Here is a 21,189-nt window from a genome sequence, read left to right on the forward strand (position 1 = left end):
TTTTTCACTCGAAAATCGAAGCTCTTAGAAACTTGATGTTTGTTCGAGCGTTAAACTTAAGATGAAATCTTTTATCGCTTGCTCTCTATGACGCAATAAAGCTTGAGAGTTGCTCGCCTCATTTGTTAAACAGTGTGTTTTGCGTTTGAGCAAAATGAGCTCTTTTTAGCTAGTATTTTTTCATCTTAACAAACATTGTCTCTTTAACTTTAAAAAATGTATATATTTTATTACTCCTATATATCAAAAACATTTAATTTAAATAGCTTTAAACATTTACCTTTATACATATTTAAATTTTGTCTACTGTATATTGATAAACTTTATTCTTAAGCATTTAGTTTATACATTTTAAGATTTGATTTATTAGTACTTCCTAAACTTTAAAAAAAAAAAATTAACTAGAAAAAAATTATCTTTGCAACTTATCGACGCTAGAAAATAGTTTATAATGTTAAATAAGCATCTTGATTTAAAAAAAAAATCATACTCTATTGATAATAAACCTCCAGTTTGCTTTTAAGGTAACTAAAAATAAATTTCAGCCTTAAACATGTTACCAGGAGTATATTTAAGTGCTAGTTTTGGATTTTTTATCTTTTTCGTTTTTGTTAAAAGTAAATTTTAAATTAATGTTATGAAATAGCGCTAAAAAACATTGTCTAAAGACTACGTATGATTTTTAATGTTTAGTTAAAACGTAAATAAATAATAGTTTTACGTAAAACAAACTAGTATTTCTTAGTTTATTTTTTTATAATTTTTTTCCAACAATGATAAAATCTTGCAAGTGATATTTTTTATATGTTAGTTTACATTTTACCAAAAAAGGTTAAATTTTTGTCTTCATGTAGTTAAAATAAACATCATTTTAATTTCTGATTTATTAAAGAAAAACAGCATTTTTGAAGAGAATCAAAGCTAGCGTACTTACACATAACACCATTGAAACATTTAAATGTTTCCCATGTAACTTCACAATTTCAACTACAAGAGATAATAAAAATTAAAAGTTTTTGTTTAAAAAAATAACTTTATATAGGGGCTTTCTAGCAATTGTAAGCTTACTTTCCATATAAAACAATAATATATAAGCATAGTGATTATTAAAAAATTACAACGTAATCAAAAAAAAAATTTTATAAGTCTAAAATATAGTTTAAGCTTGATCAAACTAATGTTTTGGAATGAAACTGTTTTGTTTAATTTAACATGAATTATAACAACTAAAAGTACTTAAGTTAAAAGTTATTTTGTTAACATACATATTTTTTTCAAGTCTTTTGGAATGAAGTATTATGAATACAGACTTTAGAATCAAAAAATTACGTAAATTTGTACCTCTATATCAGGGTTTCCCAAACTTATTTTCATAATCACCCACTTGGCAGAAACTTAAAAAACTACCGCCTTTATAAACATCGCCCTTATAATAGTAAACTATCCGTTTACTTTTTCGCCTCCATACTTGTTATTTCCCCTTGATACCCGAAACCGCCTCCAAGGTTATTTGCCATAAAAATATTCAAAAACTTGGATTTTGTTTTCCTTCATATATTTTTGCCAAAAATCCTATCGATATAACGTTGTTCCTTTCATGCTATGAATCACATACTAATTCCAAAAATAGAACACCTGTGTTTTGAAAAATACTTGAAGTACACGTTTAAGCATCATTACATTTAGTTTATATTAGAAGTTTATTTACTTTATTTAAAGTCTATACTTACCTAACTCCTTTTTAAAATTTTGACAAATAGTTTTTTTTTGCTGGCTTTTGAACAAATCGAGCCTCTTATAACTAAAATTCAGCTTTTAGAAACATATTTTTTAAGTGATTTTTTTGTACATATATTGATCTAAACTACTGCAATTATTTTTGATATTGAAAGTCTAGTGATGTACCGGACCCACAATTTCGGGTCCGGCCGGACCCGGATCCAGACTTTTTTTTCAAATTAGAATCCGGCCGGAACCGGATCCGGACTTTTTTTTCAAATTAGAATCCGGCCGGAACCGGATCCGGACTTTTTTTTCAAATTAGAGTCCGGCCGGAACCGGATCCGGACTTTTTTTTCAAATTAGAATCCGGCCGGATCCGGATATCAGACAAAAATGGCAATATCCGGCCGGACCCGGATAGTGAATCTGGTACATCACTAGAATAAACTAGCCTGAGTCAGAATGAGGTTTTTAAAAACTGAAAAAAAAGAACTTTAATCTAATAATAAGTAGAACAGCTAGCCACAAGGTTTACAAATTTAGGTGTTATTTACAATTAAAAATCTAAAATCAAGTTCTTGAACAAAATACACTAGAAAATTACAAAATATTGTAAACTGGATCAGCTCAAACTCCTTCAAAACCTAAAAGAAAACTGCCTGAGTTTTTATATAAATTAAACTAGCCTGAGGCAGTCCAAGATTTTCTAAAATTCCCAAAAATTTTCAAACTAGCAGGGTTTCCACTGTTTAAGTCAATAAAACTAGTTAGAGTAAGTGTAAACAAGCCTGAGTCAGAATGAGGTTTTTAAAAACTGAAAAAATTACTTTAATCTAATAATCAGTAGAACAGCTAGCAAAGGTTAACAATTTGGTAGTAAAGTTGTGGTACACTTAACTTATTAGTACTACCCATCATAATTAAATCCTACCTTATTTAATTAATATCTAACAAATACTAAATTCTAACTGAGACTATTTTCTATAATCAGACACGATAGTTTTGAGTGATGAATCTTTTATATAAAACACATCAAGAAATACTAGCATATACAAAATTATTAATTACTTTGGTTACACTTTAAAAACTGGAAGCTATTTAAATCTATATTAAAAGACTTAAAACAAAAAACTAAAAATTAAATAAAACTTTTAGTAAACAACAAACTGTAAAATTTTTTAATAAACTATTAAACTATAAACCTGGATTAAATTTTTAAACAATTAAACACCTGTTGAAATATTCATTATTAAAACAAAACACTACTTACAATAAGCATTCATAAAAACGTTCAAGATATTTTGTTGCTTCAAGCTACACACCAAACTAACTAACTGCTTACATATAAACTGCCTGTCATGTTTTGATGTTTTGTTGCATCAGTATTTAATTCGAAAAATTTCGTCATATGATTCTCATTGGTTCGTACATTCAACCGTTTTAACTCTAAATATTCTCTGAGCTCAACTTTAAACAATAAATAATGCAAGTATTCATTCCAAAGTTTTTAATTTTACAACATATGTAAAGAGTTTTATTTTTTGAAATGTTTATTTCATAGTTTAAATGTAAACAAATGTAAATTAGTCACGTGTCCAAAATGAGCCAATCACGGTAGGTGTTTAATTTTAACTGACGAAAATGACTCTTATTAATTTACTCAGGGTTTGTTTTTGAAAAAATACTTTTCAGTATGCTCTTTTTTACTAACTAGATCCAGGTCCGGCCGGATCTCTGTTAGGATCCGGCCGGACCCGGATCCGGACTTTTTTTTTCAAATTAGAATCCGGCCGGAACCGGACCCGGACTTTTTTTTCAAATTAGAGTCCGGCCGGAACCGGATCCGGACTTTTTTTTCAAATTAGAATCCGGCCGGATCCGGATATCAGACAAAAATGGCAATATCCGGCCGGACCCGGACCCGGATAGTGAGTCCGGTACATCACTAATTGAAACTGGATTCTTTATTCATACTAGTTAGCTTTGTGTAGATACTACTATTATATTTTAAAGTATAATAAAATCATAGACATACTTGAAATATGTAAAAGGGTAACGGGTCTAAATTGCACGAAGACAAAAATGCACGAGGTTACTAAATTGCACGACAACAAAATTGCACAAGTGCACAAAATTGCACGAGGGAACAAAATTGCACGAATACGATTTTGCACCAAGGGTCAATCTTGCACGAGTTACATTTTTGCACGAGAGTAAAAAAAAATCAGATAAAAATTAAAAATAAAACAGAAAGAAAAAACTAAAAAATAACTTAATAAAAAAAAGAAATAAAGTTACTGACCGAGGGTAAGGGTTAGGGGTTACAGTGATAGTAAAAATTAAAAAACTTATAGAAATTATTAAAAAAAAAATTAATTAAAAAAACGTTAATTAAAAAAAAAAAAGCTACCGACCGAGTGTAAGGGTTAGGGGTAACAGTGATAGTAAAAATAAAAAAATAAAAGCTACTAGAAATTATTATTTAAAAAAAAACTAAATTAGAAAAAGAAAAAATTTAAATAAATAAAAAAAATGAAACAATAAATAAAAATTTAACCCGTGCAAAAATTTCTCTGTGAAAAATTTTCTGCTCGTGCAAAAGTGTCTTCGTGCAAAAAAGGCCCTTCGTGCAAAAGTATTTTTGTGCAATTTTACCCCCTTGTGCAAAAGTGTCTTCGTGCAAAAGTATATTCGTGCAAATTTAACAGCTACCCATGTAAAAGATTTATTTTGATGCATTCAAAAATGCTCTTTTCGTTTATTCGTTTAACCAAACAAAATTATAAGTAGAAAGTAGGATAATACTAGAATACACAGTTTTAACTCCGCAATATTGATGCCAGAGATAACGTACTAACCTTAATTAAATAATAGTTGAATTTTAATTTTTCTAGTCTAAGCTATCTATATAGTTATTTGTCTTGAATAAAAAGATTGCTCAATTCAATGAAATTTAAAGAGCTTTATAAATAAAAATGTGCAAAATATATATTTCATTTACTACCAGGTATCGGTGGCAAAAAAATGCGATATTTTTAAGTATAATAAAATAGTAAACTGCAGATAACAATGTTGCTTATCTATAATATATAATACAATCTAAGATATCAAAAATATTAAAACTACTATATGAAGATTTGAGACAAAACATAGTCAAAAATTAGTTTAAACTAATAGTACTTTTTAGTCTTACCAAAAATCAAAAATACCTTTATTTTGTGTATTTTTCAGTAACAAAACTAAGAGGACTGCAAAACAAAAGTTTTGTTTTTAAATAATTTATATATATATACATAAACTATTTTTATAAACTTATAACTTTAACAGATGTTTCTGCGTATAACACGCATCATCAGCAATAATTTTTAACAAAAGACCAATTACAAAACTTATTAAAACTTTATAGAAAAAAATAGTTACGTAATGATTTAAAGCTAGTTATCTACCGATCCAAGTATCGGTTCCTAACTTAAAAACTTTATCCGGATCTAGCCGGATATTAATTTGAAAAAGTACCCGGAGCCGACCTAGCCGGATCCTAATTTAAAAAATATCCGGATTTTGTAGGTCAATGAACATAATTTGTTTCTTTAAGCTCTTTCCAGTGGTCTGAACCTGCTTGAAAAAATAGATAACAGACATATTTTTGAAAATTTTAATACTTACACTAGATAAAACGGGAAAATTTTTGAAAGTCACACTAGATACTACGAGAAAACTTAAAAGTTACACTAGATATGACGAAAAAAATTAAGTTTTTACTATATGTTCTTGAATTCATTATGAATAGCAAAAAACAAAGGCGTATTTTAGGGTAGTTTTGAAACTAACATTAGATATTACAGAAAACTTTTGAAAAATTGAGAAATTCATAGTATCCGGTCCGATCAAAACTTTTAAACAAAGACAGGATCCGACCGGGTACTAGTTTTTTAGATTTGATAGATTATTCACATAGAACTACACATTTTAAATACATCATGTGTAGTTAATCCAAATCCTAAACAATGTTATTTATATGATTATTTTGAAATAACGCTGACAATTAGTATGTATTTTGTTTTGCTTAAAAATACCAGATTTTTCATGCTTAAATTTCTTGTTTTTCAGAATAACAAAATTTACAACTAGTATTCGAACTTTATTTTTTCTTTTCTTGCTTATATATATTTATTCATTAAACTTTTACTTTCCAAAAACTTAGCTTTTTTATTAGTGTTCTAAATAACTAATCAAAAAATGTTTCTACATAGTTCTCACTAACACTGTTTAAATAAAAAAACATTGTCCTAAACAGTCTTAGTTAGAAACTATTTCTTTGAATAACAAAAATGCAATAAATATAAAAACATTAAATTTATATCAATATAAAACTACACCGTTATTTGTCACACAAACCTACTATAGTCTATTAGCAGTTACACTTATAGTTAGACATGTTATTCTACTTAGACCAGTAAACTTCTTTGAGTTTGAACTTTTACGTTTTTACTTTTTTTTTTTTGCATCTTAACGATTAATTAATGTTTTTTAGTGGTTGCTAAGCTTTTAAAAATTTATTTTTACAACTTGAAGACTGTTAATAAATTACCTTTTTTTCATGTATTAATTAAATAAAAATTTGAAGTTTATTAATTTTTAGTTCAAGTAATAAAAACGTATAGAAATGATTTAAAATATTTAAATCTGCATAGAGTTTTTTTTTAGCAAATCAAAACTTCTGACACTTTTATGACTATTACATGTTTTACATGAGCTTTTAATAACTATTAATAAAAAAAGTGTTCTTAGATAATAAAAAAGGTTACAGTTACTTAAAAAAAGTTTATTTACCCAGAAAAATTTAAGCGTAGAATGTTATTAATTATGTTACTATAAATTATAGTTCAGTAAAAAACAAGGTTGCTCTTAAGTTTTAAGTACAGTTTTAAAAAGTACTAATTCTAACTAAATTATTTTAATACGCTTTTTTTATAAGTTTATTCAAAATCATATGGTTTTCAAAATGTGTAATACTTTGTTAAAATTAAAGATTAAAAAGAAATTTAAAAACCCAGAAAAGCAAATAAGTAGCTATTTTGAGGTATGAAAACACAGATAACCTTTTTTTTAAACGTTGCATAAGGACATAAAAACTATACAGAATGTGAAACTATATTATTTTAATACGCTTCTTTTATAAGTTTATTCAAAATCATATGGTTTTCAAAATGTGTAATACTTTGTTAAAATTAAAGATTAAAAAGAAATTTAAAAACCCAGAAAAGCAAATAAGTAGCTATTTTGAGGTATCAAAACACAGATAACCTTTTTTTTAAACGTTGCATAAGGACATAAAAACTATACAGAATGTGGTATGATATAGCATAGTAACATTGTGAAAGACAAACACACCGCTTATCACTGCCTGCAAACAAATATTTACTTCCTTAAAATTTTCTTTTTTTTGGAATTAAAACTATAAACGTCATTCTTCCCATCTAGTTGTAGCTGGCTGAGAAATTAGCATTTGCCTATTTTAATATACATCAAAATGCATTTAAGAGAAAATAAAAATTTTAAGTTTTTTTTTTACAAACATTTCTATTCAAAATTACAACTTAGTTTGGTATTGAAACAGGGTAATCATAATTTTACTGAATAAAACGATTAACAAGACTTTATAAAAAATATTCGAAATAAATAAGCGTAGCTAGTATAAATCATAAGTTATAGAATTATTGAAACATGTTTACATCAATATTTTAATTATCTTGCTACATAAAACGATATGAACTTTTTATTAACTTAAAAACTTGTTTAAAATATATTATTTGGAATAAACTATTTTATGAATAGTCAAGGCTTATAAAAGAATATAATACTTAAACTAATTACTTTAATTAACGTAATTGAAGTTAAATATAATTTTTATATTAAAATCAGATTTGACATCAGTATAAACAGCTTCTTAAAGTCGTCTTTTATGGAAGAATTAAAATTAATTGAAACAGAGATGTAAAAATAAGTAATTTTTATTATCAAACCATCTAATATAATTATTTATACTTAGGAGTTTTACTTACGAACATTTAAATTTAAAGTAAATAATTTCAAAAACAGCTAAGTTTTGAAAAATTCTTACCAAATTTCTAAAGTAATGTTGAACAGTTGAAGTAACAAAAAACATGACTTGTTTTTAAAATCTACTAAGACCAAATAAAAGCTCAACAACTTAACATCAATTAAAAATATGGATAACAGTTCTCTTTTTCAAGTGCATATTAGGTGACCTTTTTGTCACAATTAATCAGGTGTCGGCAGCCTTCTGTAAGTCGTGGGCTAGTTTTGTTGCACGCTGGCTGCTTACTGTATAAAAAATATCCGCAATGCGCAGTTGTTTAAATAGTTGAATTAATCGTTGTAAAAATACTATTTTTAACAAAATTGTGATGAAATTAACACTAATAGTTATCAACCATAAAGTCTAATTGTAAGTTTTTACAACAAAAAACCATTTATTTATATTTTTAAAAGGATGCTTTTAACTAAAAATTACCGCGGTCTAAAGATGTTTGCCGACTCATATAATCAATAGATTTTTGAAGTTTTTTTAAACTTAAAATAAATTATTCTTAATGCTATTAGAAAATTTGGGTAAAGACTGTTGATCTACCAGATCCGGTCGGATATGGCCATTTATAAGTAATGTCCAATTCCGTCATGATCTTAGTTTTATAAATAGATCGGAATCCAACCGGATCCTAGTTTTGTGGAACAGGTAAATCACTAGTTTTGGCATATGTTCGGGAAGGACTGCCAATGACATAAGAAAGAAGTAGAGTTTCACTTGGTGGAAAATCTCGTATGAGGTAATATAATGGTTTAACAATATCAATAATATAGTTCAGTGGTCTTAACAGTGTTCAGTGAAGTTTTAGTGTGTTAGAAATTTATGTTTAGGTGCAATAATTTTTTAAAGTACCCAGAAAATACTATTAAAGCTTTTTTTTATGTAGTTAAAGGTTAAAGCTATATTTAGCCCTGGTAGTCTGTTTTGTTTTTGATACACGTTCGACAACTTTGGTATTTTTAATTAATTAAATTAACTTAATGCAAGGCTCGGCAAAGTGTTTCCCGCAAAAGTGTAAATCTAGCCCGCTATAACAAAACTTTTGAAACTTAAACTAGACAATTTTTAGTTCGAAATGAAGATTAAGAAAAGGCCTTGGACGTAATTGGTTAATAATGGGAGATATGATAAGTTCACTAGATATTCTAGATCTTGTAATGCACAAGAATAAATAAAGATCATGCTACCCTAGATGAGCATTAAATTACAGCAAAGGCCTTTTTTTTTGTTAGTTTTGTGTAAACAGTTTTCATCAGCTTGAAAACCACTGATATAGATAATAAATGTTTTCTAAACTTTTGCGTAGTTAAGCTGTATTCAATTATTAAATAAGAACAATTAACTAAAGCCCTAAAATATAATAAAAGTGAAATAGAAAAGATTGACATCAAACAGGTTGAACTTTTATGCAAAACAAAGAAACATACGACAACAAAACATGGATAAAAAAGACAACAATGACCAACATTTGACCTACCTATCGGTTCATTCTATTGCTTAAAACTTTGTGACCTTATAAAACTTTATAGCTTAAGCATTCTCAGACATTTATACTAAAACAAAGAAATCGGAATTTACAGGGATGATGGCCTCGCAATGATAAACTCCAAAAGCAGATATAAATGAGGCTCAACCAACTGTTGAAGTTTGTTAATGATTCAATCGCTAGATACCAAAACGCATTAAACAATTCTACTTTCAAAATAAACTTAAATAGACTAAGAATAAAAACACACAAGAAAAAAACAGCACGAACAATGAAGACAGTTTACTTTAATTTCGCCCTACTGCAAGCAAGACAAAAACAATATCAGAAAAGCATTTTAAAAACTAACAGACAAACATGACCTTAAACTAAACAAAATAATAAATAGAAGCAACTGCAGAATATCTTACAGTTGCATAAATAGTATTTTAAAAGAATACAAAAACTTAAACGAAAACTCTTTAAAAACAAAAAAGATGTAGAAAAAGGGTCTTTGCAGATGAGAAATAAACGATAAAAGCCCCTCAATAACTAATGCTTGGTCAGAAACTTATTTATAAAGTAACAATCTACTCAGCAACAAAAAAAAAACTATTCGGGATCAACAGGTAGTCATTTAAAAAAAGATGGAATAATCACAACTACAGCTTCAGATTTTTTAATTTAAATGATGCTGGTTGTTAGTAAAAAACTACACCTATCGAAAAATTCTCACTTAGGTATACAAATATCCCATTAAAGTTTTTAAATATAGTTTTATAACAATCAAGTTAAGCTAAATTTATCAAAAACTATTTTTGAACTTCTATCACTATTTTTATAATATATATTTTACACATCCCCTCTTTATGTATAATTTCATTTACAAAAGTCTGCTGCTGAATTACTCTTTGAACACAGCCTAATTTTTCTTTTTTTAATCTTATTTTTTAATACATTCATCTATAATCTCTACAGTCAGTTATTATGTTAGTTTGTGCTTTTCATTTTGATTTAGGCTTCTCTTAATATTTTGTTTTTGTTTTGCTGTAGTATTAATTATTTTTCATTTGAGATAAAGACATTAGTATTTAACAAATTTGAAACGTTTTATCTATGGCAGAATATTTTAAACTTTGTAATGAGAAGTCTAGAATCTTAGTTTATGTTGTCATTTGGATGCAGAAAAAAAATTTTGCCTTTTTTTTATGCATTTTCTACTCATCATTAAAACTTTTACTTTAAAAGATGCATTTTGCGTTATAATAACAAAAAACTTTTAAACATTAAATATTAGTAATTTTCTTTAATAAAGCATAAAAACGAAATAAGTTTGTTAGAATAAAAAAATAGTTTAATTTTTTATTAACTTATCAAAATTTATGGCATTTCCTTTTGTAAAATTAGTTAAATAATTCCACAGAATAAAAATAAAGTCCATTTCTGTTTAAGGTATAAAGAAGCTACGTATAGATGCGTTTTTTATGACTATAAATAAAACAAGTTGAAAAATAAAAAATATTGCAGTTTTTGTAAGTCAAACAAAAATGATTGCCCGTTGAAAGATAATTGTTTGATTAATAATGTTCTGTAAAATATAAATTTAAGATCTAGCAACAATAGTAATGCTACGATTTATATGTGTTCAACGAGAAAGCATTTTTAAACAAGTATACTGGTTGCATATATATTTAACCATAATGAAAAAAGGACAGCACTAAATAAGCAGTTTTTTTTTAATTACACATTTTGTATATTAACTCTACAACTTATTTTAGTTATTACAAACTATTTACAAATTGAAATATTAAAAAAATTACTCGTTTTCTTTTTATTTTCATTTTATACGAAAGTTTTCGACATAGATACTATATTTTTATAAAGTGATAGAATTAATTTAAAACTACATACTTGTTTAAGAACTTATAAAATGTATTTTAGATATCATGACATATACAAATAAGGTTTGAGTGAAATACAAAATTTTAACATAGTTGAAAAATATACTAACTAAATCAGTAATTTTTGTTAATTAATATTTAGTTGAAAACTAATACAAACTTTTATACAAAAGTAAAGTGTATTAAATAAAATCAACAAGAAACTAATACAATTTTTTATCATTAGTAGGAAACAGTTTTTATTTTTTCAATAATATGTCAACCTAAGGAGGGTTAAGTAGACATTCTAAAACATAATAATTTTTTCAACCACAAAACTTAATGATGCTTTTTTGCATTAAGTAATTTTTAGTTTATAAATATTAATTTACAGCTTGGAAAAAAGACGTTCGAATTTTATTTATCTGTTTTATAATAGTTTTTTTTTCCTTGAGCATTTAGTTTTTAACTGTTTCAATCTAATTTTAACTGTTATTTCAAGAATTTATTTAAAGTTAACATGACTTAATTTCTACTTTTCGATTAGTTTTTAGTTAGAGCTGTTTTACTTATGTAATTTTGTTAATAAATTAGTTGTCCGAACTAATTTAATACCTTGTATTGTTTTTTTTACAATTTTTTATTGCAAGTTTTTTTTTCTTTAGAGTTTAGATTTTTACTGTTAAATTTTTGTTTAGCTTAAAATAATTTATTATGAAGTGTAATGTACGACTCGATGACCGAGAGGTGTTTTCGTTTACCCCAGTCTCTAGCTAGAGTCTAGACCAAAAATTTTTAGATCATCTTCTTTTTATATTTTCGTTCAATAAATTTACTTTCTACGTATTTACTTAAGTATCTTAAATTTGTTTATAGTTTTTTGTGTTCTTACCCACTCATCTATCTGTGTAATTATATTTATTCATGTTTTAACTTTTAGCGTTATTTAAAATTTTACTCTAAACTTACAGAAAACTAATGGTTTTAATGTTTCTTTCGCAATTAAAATTAGCGAGAAGTTTGTTTTATAGCAGACTTAATTATCACAAATATTTTTTGTAAATTTGTTATACTTAGAACAACTTAAATACATTATGTATTTTGAAGTAATTTAGTTTGTAAAATATTTAAATAAGAACTTTAATATCATTTACTAATTTAAATACTTTTAACAACAAAGTTGCAAAAACCTTGAGTTTGTCATATTATACTGTGGTGTAACCAGTGGTTATTGAATTTTACTTTTGCTTAAGCTTTCATGTTTATGCAGAACGACCAAAAAAAATTCAAAATATTTTCTTTCCTGTGCTTATATTATGGCAAACTTATTATGAATCATTGTAATCTAAAAAACCTAAAATATACGATTATTGAGAGTATTTATAAAACATTTAATAGGATATCACATAATAAAGCGTTAAATTCTAAAAATATCCAAACAAACAGAGTCCGTCAGGAAATAAAAAGATCTGTTTTTGTATACAAATACTTTATTGACTATCAACGTTTTCATGGTTATAAAATATAAACAGCTTTATCGAGTTTAAAAGATAAACTCACATCTGAAAATTTACGAAAGTTATGTACTGATGGGATAAATAAGTTTACTATATACATATTGTTGCAAAAAAAAACGAGATGTTAATTTGTTTAATAGTAAAATACTTTATTTAAACGGTTCAATTTCAGATTTTAATTAAGAACAACAATATATATGATATTAACTTATTATAAACATATCCATTTATTTATCTACTTTTGTCAAACAGTTTCATAAATAATCACAAATAATAAGTACAATTACATATAAATGCGTTTTGTATCCTTTCTTTCACATCGTTGTATAATCTTTCAAATCTACTTGAAAGCTTGTATTCAAATATACAAGTAAACCGTGATTTCAAACAAGTTTAAGTAATGGTAACAAATTTAAGCAGCTTTTTTGTTATATTTTTTATCAAAAATATCTGTATTCAGGATTTTACTTTATATCTGTTTTTAATTTGTTCTGTCTAGCCATCTTTAATTGAATATTCGGTAGTTGTTCAAGAAATGTTTTTGTTTTAATATTTATCAAACACTCAAAAAATAATTTAAACCAGTTTGAAATATTTAAATACAAGTTGATAAGTTTTAGCAAATTTTGGTTCACTTAGTATTATGATTTTAAAACTATACTGCTGTTCTTTGGTATTTATAACTAAAATAACGCTTAACGAAAATGCAAAACAAATGGATGATTTTAAACATTTATTATTTTTTTAAAAACGGAATGATTTCTAATTCTATGAATTACTGCTATAAACTGCTGAAATTTATATTGTATTGAAGTTTTCAAACAACCACAATAAAATACTCTATTTTATATGAATTAATATGTGGTGTACGACTCGATAATCGAAAGGTTTTTCCGTACTCCAGTTTCTTAGACCAAGCTTTTTGAGCGCTTTTTTTGTCATTCAATAAATAATATATAATAACCATTAACGCTGCTGTATTTTTTATTACTAACTTGTAACTGCATGAGTTCATGTACACAAAAATAGCAAAATTTTAGCTTTTATGCACAAAATAAAACATTATGTTCCAAAATCTTAAAGTTAATTTTTCAAAAATTATGCTGCTCTGCTCAGTTTTAATCTTTATTTTGTTCATTGAAGTTTATAAGTTACATGTTAAATAATAAAAGTTATTTGTTTTTGTGAAGCTTTCTAAATTATATTTAACTGAAACTTGTGTGAGCTTTAAACTAATATTTTAAATTGATAACAACCTTTTAGCGGTATAATATTACTTAAATTGCTAAGCGTTTTTTAAATTTATGATGTGAGTATTTTTATGCTTTAGAAAAATTGATCTATTTATTAAGTATAAGTAAATAAATGCAGTAGCCTAAATTTGGCGCTTAAAACTTTCCTTTACACAGTGCTGCAGGCTGCAGCTCATAGTTTTTATTGTGGCGATGAGCGCATATTCAAAGCAGGAGCCCCATAAGGGTACTTTTAAAAAACAGAGTTTAACTTAGCTGTTAACTCAAGCGCTTTTTTTTTCTTTAGTTTTTTTATAATCGAAAGTTTGTAGCTTAGAATTATCAAAAAAAAATAAGAGAAAACATTAAAATAATGCTACTTTTGGTAATTTAATCATAAGTAAGATTATTTAAATCTAGTAGCAATGAAATTTTAAGTTTTTGAGTTCAATAGTCTAAATAAAAAGTTAAAATCTAATATAAGTGTAAGCAAGTAAATAAATTTATACTGCTAGATCATTAAAAGTAAAAAAAAACTATAAATTATATTTTAAAGTTTACTTATGCATTTTATAAAAAAGTTATAAAATATATACCAGTAATGTTAAAAATAAAGAGGGAAGAGTGACTACAGTTTTTTCTATCTAAAATGACTTAAGTATATAAATAAACTAAACTAACAAAAATAATATGTTTCATTTCTTAATGAAACTTAAACTACATAAAGTTTTTTTTTTTATTATTGAGGTTGCTAATAATAAAATATCTGTAAATTTATAATGCGACCGTAACCTAAAACATTATTTAATTAATTATTGAAATTTAATTAAACAAAAATCATACTCCAATACAACAGCGCTATAAGTGACAAGTTTAATATTATTGCCTAACAAGTGAATGCTTAAATAAAAAATGACATTAATAATATAGTAAAGTCAGATTAAGAAGTATCAAACTTAAACAAATTTGCAGAAACTTTTGAAAGAAATTGCAAAAGTTTATGCCAGAAAGTTTGAAAACTTTTCAGTTAAAACTATAACTAAACAACTTTAAATATATATGTTAATCTGTAACTATAAATATTTCTAGTATTTTGTAAGTATTGAATAAAAAGTCTCACCTGTGTGGCCTGATGGTGTAGGGGTCTTAATGGCCACTTTGAAAACAAAACTCTATAAGTTAAACATTGTGAGATCAAAACCACATATATAAAAAATTCAAAAGTGGTAACTTAAAAAGTCATATTTTGCAATTGTATCAAATTTAAACAAATATTGGTATAAGTAGTGATAGTTATAAAGATTCATTTATGAAGTATAAATACAACTAAATGTAATATGAAATTTAAAAATAAATCTTAATAATTGTTTTTCTAGTTAGTATTTGATTTAGTTTAAAAGCTAAACTAAATTAAAATTTCAGATAAAATAGTTTAAGGTTGCTTGTTTTAATATTGAAACTGTACATTTTTAAGTAAGTTTTTATTATTCTGCTATTTGCTGACATTGTCCATAAACTACATTGTGTTATTGATTAAGAGTTGCCACTCAGGCGAATTTGAACTTTTTTCAGGGTTGCCACACACTCAGGGAACTCAGGAAATCTCAGGGAATTTTCAAACTGTAGAAAATCTCAGGGAAACTCAGGGAATTTTGGCATTTTTCTTTTAACTCAGGGAAGTTTTGATTTTTTCTCTAAATTTCAGGGAAGTTTTTGAAAATCTCAGGGGAATTTTTTTCTAGATCTAGAATGAGGTTTAGTTAATCCAGTTTCAATATTTTGTTCAAAAGTAGTAATTTTTATTATTTAAGTGGTTATTTAGAATTTTTTTAGCCTTGCGGCTAGTTCTTCAATATTCTCAGTATTAACATTGTAGTTTTTTTAAGTTTTAAATTTATATTTACTTAAGTAAAATCAAATAGTTTAGAGAAATGAAAGTTGTTGTTAACTATTTATTGAAAAGTTCTACTAAACTTTTTATTTTTAGTTACTTATGTAGTTTAAAAAACACAATGTTGTACTATTAGTTCTTATTTTTTAAATAATAAAGTTATTTGTTATTTGTTTACAACTACTTGTTTTCAGTAAAAAAAATTAAAAATTCATGTGAAATTTTATTATAGTATAATTAAATTTTGTCAATTAAAATGTCAAACTAATTAAACTTTATTCTTTTATGTAGAAAGTTAACTAACAAGTTTACACAAAGTTGTGCAAAAATTTAGTTTTTAATTTTTAATTGGATTAAACCTTTTAAGATTGAGTTTTTGAAAACAGTTTTTTTCATAAATTTAATGCAGAAGCATACACATACAACCTTCCTTTTATTATTAAAGAATAAGAATGAGAATGAGGTATTAATAATTTGTGTTAGAAGAGAAAAAAATTTTTTTAAGATTTGAAAAATACTCAGGGAAATTTAAGGTTACTCAGGGAAATTTTTGGTCACTCAGGGAAGATTTTTTGACTAAAAGAGTGGCAACCCTGTTTTTTGCAAATCTTTGCGGCCATACAACATAAAATAACCTGGCTTTAAAATATTTAGGCTAAAATAACCTATAAAAGTCTGTAATTTGAAGAATTCAAAAGTATTGAAATTTTGAAAAATTTACATGTAAATTTATGAAACTAAGACTAAATGAAAGGTAACTGTTAGACACAAAAAAAATTGTTTAAATTTAAATTTGTTTAATTTTTTTATTAAAAAACTTATTTTAAGTAGCATTATAGTCAGAGTTGCCAAAAATCTGGAATTTGACAATTTATCAAAAAAAAAACTTGAAAAACCTTGAATTGAGAAATAAGGATTAAAAAAACTGAAATATCAAACCAAAATCATTAAAAACATTGAGTTTTAAGCTATTTTTACATGTAATGTAGGCAAATTTGATTAGGTACAAAAATTTATCATATAGATAAAAAATGTTTGTATCATTAAATTTTTTTTTAACATATTTAAAGTATTTTTACTGTATCTGTTTTTACTATTTAGTTTAGTTATTTTACCTCAAGTTTAAATTTATAATATAAATGGACAAAAAAAGTTATTTTTAATAAACTTTGATGAAATTCAGAAGACCTGGAAGATATTTACAAAAAACCTTTGGCAGCACTTAACAGTTTATTTTCAATATATTTATAATTTTAAATACAATTCTTAACCTAGAGTTTTATTTAAAAAAGACAATGAAACTTATGCTTTTAAAAACCTCAAAGAAAACCTGGAAGAAGTTTATAAAAAATAGGTGGCCACCCTGTTGTTTTTTATTTGCAAAACTCAGCTTTTTTGGATATTTTTTCTATATTTTTACTTAAAATCTGTCTTTTTATAAATTTGTGTTTTTATTAAGTTAGTTTGTTATTATTTTGATATTTTAAGGTGTTTAAGCTTGATTAACATTTTTTTTTACTTGTTGGCTAATATTAATTACTTTTTTATCAAAAACTCAATCTACCTTTATGTAACTCTATCTTGTTTTTAGTTATTCAGGCTGAATTTTTTGCCTCAAACAGCTTTAATGAATAAAATCACCAATTTCTGAAGCAAGTACACTTTCAAATAATTTTCTTTAATTTTTCATAGACTTTTTTTTCATAAACACAGGAGGGTATGTTTGAACTTTTTAAAACCATTTTAAAGAGCTACACATAACAATTTCATAATTTATATCAATAAGACAGTGTTTCCAATCTACCTTAATCATTTTATAAAAACAAGTCTGTACAAAATAAATAAAATTAGTGTTAAACAACTAAAACTATAAGACAGCTTAACCAACAAAATATATATATCTTCTCCTCTATTTTGTTTTATCTTACATAGGTGTTTTTTATTAAGGTATTTGGTATTTTTAATAAAATATTTATCTTTTTAAAAACTTGTCAAAATTTTTGTTTATGAGCAAAATTTTTTGTAAAATAGTTTTTGTTTTTAATTTAAATAAAGTTTATTTTCATAATATAATTCTTATTTCGTTAAATAAAAACTTTTTTGGTTTAAGTTTTTGTTTTAACACAACTTGTTTTTTGAGAACATATTTGCATCAGAAGTTGATGAACATTTAGCTCTAGTTTAAAAGTACACATTTTTACAAACAAGTTGTCTTAGAACAAAAATTGAAAAATAACAATGTTACTGAATAAAAGTTGTTCAGAACTAAGAAAAAGTTTAAACTAGAGAAATATTTTTTTTTTAATTTTTTTCACTTTTCTAGGAAAATCCAGTGTTTTTTTCTTACATTTCAGGTGAATTCAGTGAAGTAGGAACACAAAATAGTGGTTCTAAAATACAATTATATTTAATCATATTCAAGTTCTAGTTGTTTACAAATGAATTATGTGTAAGTGTACATAACTGTCAAAGTAGTTATAGTATTTATAAAAATAATAATCAGGTCAACATATTTTTTTATATCTGTTTATTTATAAAAAACATACACAAAAACAAATCATATAGTTGTTTAATAAAGTAAAATTTTAAATAATTTGCAATCATAGGAATGCATTTTGTCAAATATAAGTTTGCTTTTTTTTTGTATATTGTATATTTGTGTATATTATTAAATAAGTTTTATACTTTTTCTTAGTTGTTTAAATGTGTGTTTTATTTAATACAGAATTTAATAAATGTACTAAAAAACAAATTACAGGTATATTGTTTTTTTACACTACTAAAATAACTCTAATGCAAAGCCCACGTGATAATTTTCAGGATCAAACAGAGTCTGTTTTAAATAGTTTGAACAGTAATATACTTCATCTAACAGACATCATCAAGAAACTACAAGCCAAAAATGAATATTTACAAGCTACAGTCAAAGTACTAACTTATGACAAAAAGACATTGCAGGAGGAAAATGCAAGACTTGTCAGTGTTAATAAATCCCTTTTAGGTCCAGAGAACAGAACTGATGGTAATAATGCTTACGTTAATGATATCAGGAAAGATGAAGTGAGCAACAATCAGATTGCAAACCAACTTGTTTCCTCAACTTCTTCTAATGATATAGATTCAAGTATTGAAAATTCAAACAAAGTAATCCAAAATGAAAGTGAAAATGGCAGTAATCAAGTTAACTGTTCCAATATTGCCAATGTGGTTAACATCTCTTTGGACAGGGAGTGTTTTTCAGAAAACACTACATTCAACAATTCTCCATCAAATTTGTTTCCAAATATTTCCTCTCGTATTATAAGACCTGGTTTTCCGTCTCCAATGAATTCACAAGGTATATTTTAGTATTCCTTATATGGACTCTATTTTAATTACAAACATATTTTTTAATATGTTTGGCTTATTTAAATTTCTTATACTATCTAAAACGTCTATACTTTAAACAATCCTGTTTAGAAGACTTGTTTAGAATTCTTTTAAAGTTGCCTTGTAATTTTTCAGGAATAAACACAACAAGTTTTGAAAATTTACTATAAAGTTTGTTTCTCAAAAGCAATTAAAATTTTATAAAATATTAAACTTTTATATCAAAAGTTTTAAAATATAATCTTGGCATACACTTAAGATTTTTCAATTAGCATAAATTTATTTGAACCAAACTTTATAGTTAGTTTTATTTGACAGACTTGCAAGACAATGGTTTCAATGACTTAATGACAGCAAAATCTATGATGCATAATTATATGAGTGATCAGCAAAAGAAGAAATTTGAATGTCTCATTTGCCATCGCACATACACCAACAAAAACAACCTTAAGACACACATGAATGTGCATGATGCCTCTAAATGTCAGAAATGCACCGTCTGTTGGAAGACTTTTGCCACCAAACAGCAGCTTAATCAGCATATGAGAAGGCACACTGGAGAAAAACCGTTCATGTGCAACATATGCGGACAAGCATTTAGTCAACTAGGACCATTGACTAAACACAAACAGACCCATGTTAATGAGATGGCCTCATTTTCTTCTGACTGCAGAGTCACTTTTGAATGACTTCATTGGTTTACTTAATGTTTTAATATGTTTTATGATTTGTTGCTTGCTACAAATAAATAAGTAAAATAGATATGTTTAAGTTTTCTTAGAAAGAGCATAAGCACATATATGCTAGTTCAAAGGTTACTGAAAAATCTCATTTTGCTATTGAGATGTTATTTCTTGGGTATGATAAATTTAATTCAACTAATTAGATTTAGAACTAAAATTTGACATACTACTCGTCAAGAATTTATCTTATATTGCATTTTTTGTCTCTAATTTATATCTTGGTGAGGTAGATATAAAAAAAAACATTATGAAGCTATTATAGTTTTTCGTTTACAAAATTCTTCTTATAAAATGCCTTTTAATATTTTCTAAAAATTTATTCTGTCCTACTTTATTTTTTACAATAAGTTAGACATGCAATTGATTTTTATTTGGTGCAGACATGACCTTAATTTTCTCCAGAAACACTTGTTGTATACTTTATTTAATTACTCAAAAGACCAAAAGTTTAGAAACAGACAATTATTCCAAATATTAAATGTTATCAATACTAAACAAGCAGTTCCCATTTTTTTTTCACAAATTGCTTAAAATTTTTAAATAATAGTTTTTAAATAATTTTTTTTTCTAAAAACATAGCTAGTCTACAATTTACTAAAGAAAAACTAAATTTAACTTGAACTAGAAACACTTAAAGAGTTTTTTTATCAGTTTTGAAAGTTCATAGCATTTGTTTCAATTATCAATTGTGCTTATTACATACTGCATGTATGTATAATCTTAATTATACTCAAATTATGTTGCTTATTACTGTCATATTTTTTTACAATAGTTGCTGTCTATTTGTATTAGTTTATTACTTTTAGAATATTTGTGACTTATATAAAAATTTCTTGTTGTTTTTCTTGTTTGGTACAAACTTGATTTGTAATTTACCTTAAACAAGACTTGTATGCAGTTAAGTTGATTATTGTACTCTCTAACTACCTTATAATTCAAATTAATAGACATTTATATGTGTCGTGTTTACAAACAACTATTATTTTTCTGCGTGTCATACTTAGCCGCTTGTTTTAATATCACCGTATTTGTTTTTGTGTCCTATAAAATATTTTTTAATTGATTACTGAAATTTTTTTTTGAAATAACTTAAAAGTTTGTTTTGAATAGGTTAAATAGTGTATTTTTTAGTATAAAGTTCCTAACTTCAAAAAACTGCTAAATATTGCTATACAAACTACTTATAATCTTATAAGTAGCAAACTTAATTTGAACTTTGTTGAAAAATTTTTTATGATTATCAAATGAGTATAACCAA

The 21,189-nt window shown here is 25.5% G+C and overlaps 1 protein-coding gene across 1 annotated transcript; it reads left to right on the forward strand.

Moving 5' to 3' along the window:
• The first annotated feature begins 18,582 nt into the window (after positions 1-18,582).
• Positions 18,583-20,452, forward strand: LOC145829754 (uncharacterized). The gene is made up of 2 exons (XM_082937623.1): positions 18,583-19,156; positions 19,507-20,452. The coding sequence occupies exons 1-2, from the start codon at positions 18,613-18,615 to the stop codon at positions 19,875-19,877; spliced, it is 915 nt and encodes a 304-aa protein (XP_082793749.1). The 5' UTR covers positions 18,583-18,612; the 3' UTR covers positions 19,878-20,452.
• Positions 20,453-21,189: the final 737 nt, after the last annotated feature.

This window comes from Thalia democratica, chromosome 2 (genome assembly GCF_965202585.1).
Source record: "Thalia democratica chromosome 2, ktThaDemo2.hap1.1, whole genome shotgun sequence".
Taxonomy (NCBI): Eukaryota; Metazoa; Chordata; class Thaliacea; order Salpida; family Salpidae; genus Thalia; species Thalia democratica.